This window comes from Pithys albifrons, chromosome 31 (assembly GCF_047495875.1).
Source record: "Pithys albifrons albifrons isolate INPA30051 chromosome 31, PitAlb_v1, whole genome shotgun sequence".
Classification (NCBI taxonomy): domain Eukaryota; kingdom Metazoa; phylum Chordata; class Aves; order Passeriformes; family Thamnophilidae; genus Pithys; species Pithys albifrons.
This window is the reverse complement of record NC_092488.1, coordinates 800,374-804,346: the sequence shown is the minus strand read 5'-3', so window position 1 is coordinate 804,346 and position 3,973 is coordinate 800,374. Positions and strand designations below refer to the sequence as shown.

Here is a 3,973-nt window from a genome sequence, read left to right as displayed (position 1 = left end):
CCTAATGAGCCACCATCCCCAGGGCACTCAGGGGTCTCCTTGTCATGTCCTTCCAAGCACTGAGCTGCCCTCCTGCATGCAAATCTCTCCTATAGCACACTGGTGTTACCTGAATGCCCAATGGAGAAGCACAGAGATGTTACAACTGAGGAAATGCTGTTGGGTTTGTAAAATGAACTCTGTGTGTCTCTGACAGAAGTCAGTCTTCATCAGAGACCTTCAGAAGGACTGAGACATTTAGTGATCCCTCTGCTCTCAGCACATTCTGGCTTCTTCTCAGGGTACATGGAAGGGTGATTGTCCTCTGATCCCCAAAGGTGCAAACACAGGGCCATTTGGAGTGAGCCTGTCCAGCCACTCACCTTGCCCTGAGCCACAGGAATCCCTTTGCCTCCCACACCTCTCAGTGGCTCAGTCCGAGTGAAGCAGAAAGGCTGGGAATTTCTGACCTCAGAGAACCAGGCATGGAATGTGGGTAGGAAAAACAGTCCTTTAAAATTGGAAGTGCAGATGCCAACAAGCCTTTCTGCATTAGCAGTGATTGCATTGAAAAATCCTGACTGTTCAAGCCAGTCCTTCTGCCACATGAACATAAACCCACTGTAGTGGGGCAGAGATGGCTCCTCCAGGCCCAACACACACAGGCCTGACTGCTCATGGCACACCCAGACAGTGCAAGGGGAGCTCAAATCAGAAACCTGGATGAAGGATTTTCCCAGAGAAGGAAGAAGGGTAGATGAGTCAAAGTGAGACATTCTATGGGAAATGGCATCAGTGTAGGTCAAAGCAGCCTGTCCTGACTTGTCCCTGTCTTTTTCTACATGAACAGGTCCCCATGCCCAGAGGCAGCAAATGTCCAACAGCAGCTCCATCAGCCACTTCCTCCTCCTGCCATTGGCAGACACGCGGCAGCTGCAGCTCCTGCACTTGTGGCTCTTCCTGGGCATCTCCCTGGCTGCCCTCCTGGGCAACGGCCTCATCATCAGCGCCGTAGCCTCTGACCACCACCTGCACACCCCCATGCACTTCTTCCTGCTCAACCTGTCCCTCACAGACCTGGGCTCCATCTGCACCACTGTCCCCAAAGCCGTGCACAACTCCCTCTGGAACACCAGGGACATCTCCTATGCAGGATGTGCTGCTCAAATCTTTCTGCTTCTCTTCTTCTTTGGAACAGAGTTTTCCCTCCTCACCATCATGTGCTACGACCGCTACGTTGCCATCTGCAAACCCCTGCACTACGGGACCCTCCTGGGCAGCAGAGCTTGTGCCCACATGGCAGCAGCTGCCTGGGCCAGTGGCTTTCTCAATACTCTGCTGCACACAGCCAATACATTTTCCCTGCCCCTGTGCCATGGCAATGCCCTGGGCCAGTTCTTCTGTGAAATTCCGCACATCCTCAAGCTCTCCTGCTCACACTCTGACCTCAGGGAACTTGGTCTCCTTGTGGTTGGTGGTTTTCTATTATTGGGATGTTTCATTTTCATAGTTTTCTCCTATGTGCAGATCTTCAGGGCTGTGCTGAGGATCCCCTCTGAGCAGGGACGGCACAAAGCCTTCTCCACTTGCCTCCCTCACCTGGCTGTGGTCTCCCTGTTTGTCACCACTGTCGTCTTTGCCTATTTGAAGCCTCCTTCTATCTCTTCCCCATCCCTGGACCTGGTCCTGGCAGTTCTGTACACGCTTATGCCTCCAACACTGAACCCCCTCATCTACAGCCTGAGGAACCAGGAGCTCAAGGATGCTGTGAGGAAAATGATCACTGGATGCTTTTCAGCTGCCAAAACCTCCCTGCTTTGCTCTGTCAATGGCTTATAGTGTATGTCATGAGAGACCAAGTCTGTCCTCATTTATAACTGTTTTTTCCTCTTCTGATGTTACTGTTTTCAATGAAATGTCATTATTAAATTAATTTTTCTACTTAGACACCCATCTTCTGTCACCAAGCCCAAGGACTGCCCTGGGCATCCTACCAGAGGGGCCATTCCCCACCTTGGATGCTCGTGACCTGGGCTGGGGCTGCACAGGGGGCTGTGGCACCATCTGATGGGCAGTGGGACACAAAGAGGCCATGGAGCCACAGCCAGGAGGTGAGAGCAAGGCCAGGCATAAACAAGGAATTTCTGTCTCCAGCAGAGCTGCACCCTGACCTTTGGGAGTCCTGTCACCCACAGTCATCATTTCCTTCTTTCCCAGACACTTTATGGCCCTGACATACTGCACCACTTCTGTATTCTTGCTCCAGTGCTGGAACTCTCCTGCAGTGACACCCTGTCACTGCTGCTCTTTGTGTTCCAAGCCTGATTTTCTGATCCAGCCTTCCCCTTCCTGATCACACTGGCAACCTGTGTGTGCTTCAGAGCTGCCATCCTGGGGCAGCTCCTGCCCAGCACAGGCAGCCACAAGGTCTCTCCACCTGCCCCTCTCACCTCACCAGTGCCACTGTTTTCTGCAGCACCCTCAGCCTTGCCCAGCACAGCCCTCCTGAGAGAGTCTGACACAGCCCTTGTTCTACATCATCCTCAGCACCTGCTCACCCCTCTCACCTACAGCCTGATGGCCAGAAACATTCAGAGCAGGGAGGCACCAGGGAAAGTGCTCTGGGCAGCCATGGAGTGCACAGAGGGTGGTGTTCCTGTAGGAAGAAATCCCTGCTGCCTCCCTTCTGAATGGCCCCAAGGAGCTGGACAGGCCTGTGTTGTGTTGTGGGCACTAAACTGGAACTGTGGGAGATGGAAAAGGCCTTTGGTTTCAGGGATATTGAGGAGGGTGGGCAGTGTCATTGTGAGTCCTCTCTCACACACCTTGGGAAGGCCAGAGCCATCATAGAGATTCCTGGGGACTTGGGAAAAGCAGAGATGGAACCAGTTTGCAAACAGGGCAGGGAGGAGGACTGAGAGAGTTCCAGACTGGTCAGGCTCAGCAGAGAAGGGGATATGGCAAGTCCTCTGCAGCCATCTCCAGGTTTTGGAAGGACAAGGGAGGGATTGCAGAACCCATGTGGGATGGAAAAAAGGGGGTGTTGTGTGCCAAGACTTTAGCAAGAGCTTTGACATGGTCTTCTATGGTGTCCTTATGGCCAGATTGGTGAGAGCTGGAGTGAAGAAGTGGAACCTGTGGTGGGTGGGAATTTGGCTGAACAAAGAGTGTCAAATAAAATCAACAGAAAAAAGTCCAGTTGGCAGAAACATCCTGGTGAGATCTCCCAGTGATCAACCCTTGAATACCACTATAGAACATCTTTATTATCTCTCTATACAATGGGACCAAATGATTTTTCAAGTCCTTTGTGGTTGATGCCACCTTTCAGGGAGGCCTTGAGCAACCTGTCTTGGCTTAAAGACAAATATTGTGATGGAAAAACCTATAAAATTAATTCACTCCCTTTTTATTCCCCACCAGTACAGAGAGACAAAATAAGAGGAGGTATTAAGTGAAAAAGTAGCAGTTTAGTGAGAAGAAATACAGCAGCAAAGAGAACAATATCAAGAGTTCAAAGCAACAAGAGAGAGAGAAATCACTTTGTCTCTCTGCCCTCAACTCCCTTTTATGTATAGATGGTTATCAACATGTGCTTCCCATTCCCCTTTTCCCCTGGGGGAACAAGATTAAAAAATAAAACCATGGGAGAGAGGGGGCAAAGCAAAATCTGGAAAGTATCTCATCCAAGACAAGTTCTGCTGCCAAAGCAAACGCTGACTCCAGAGGGGCCCAAGGAGCAGCCACGACTCCGGTCCATGTGGCGGTGGGGGGGAGGCAGCGGGTCTGCTGATCCCTTGGAGTTCTAGGATCACACTGGCCCCTTGGCTCCTGAGGTTCTGAAATGCCTCAGGGTTCCTTTGGTTCCACGAGGACTCACATGTCACAATGGCCCCTTGATTCCATGAGCTCCTGCAGTGTCCCAGGGTCCCTTTGGCTTCATAAGGCCCTGCAAGTGTGACAATGGCCCCTTGACTCCATGAGGTTGCAGTGT

At 51.5% G+C, this 3,973-nt stretch overlaps 1 protein-coding gene across 1 annotated transcript; it reads left to right on the top strand.

The window, feature by feature from the left end:
* Window positions 1-852: 852 nt before the first annotated feature.
* LOC139684086 (olfactory receptor 14A16-like) lies at window positions 853-1,818 on the top strand. Its single transcript, XM_071579688.1, has one exon. The coding sequence runs from the start codon at window positions 853-855 to the stop codon at window positions 1,816-1,818; it is 966 nt and encodes a 321-aa protein (XP_071435789.1).
* The last annotated feature ends 2,155 nt before the right edge of the window (window positions 1,819-3,973 follow it).

Excerpts from the sequence above, each read along its gene's own strand:
- LOC139684086 (XM_071579688.1), top strand. The coding sequence starts at position 853 with ATGTCCAACAGCAGCTCCATCAGCCACTTCCTCCTCCTGCCATTGGCA.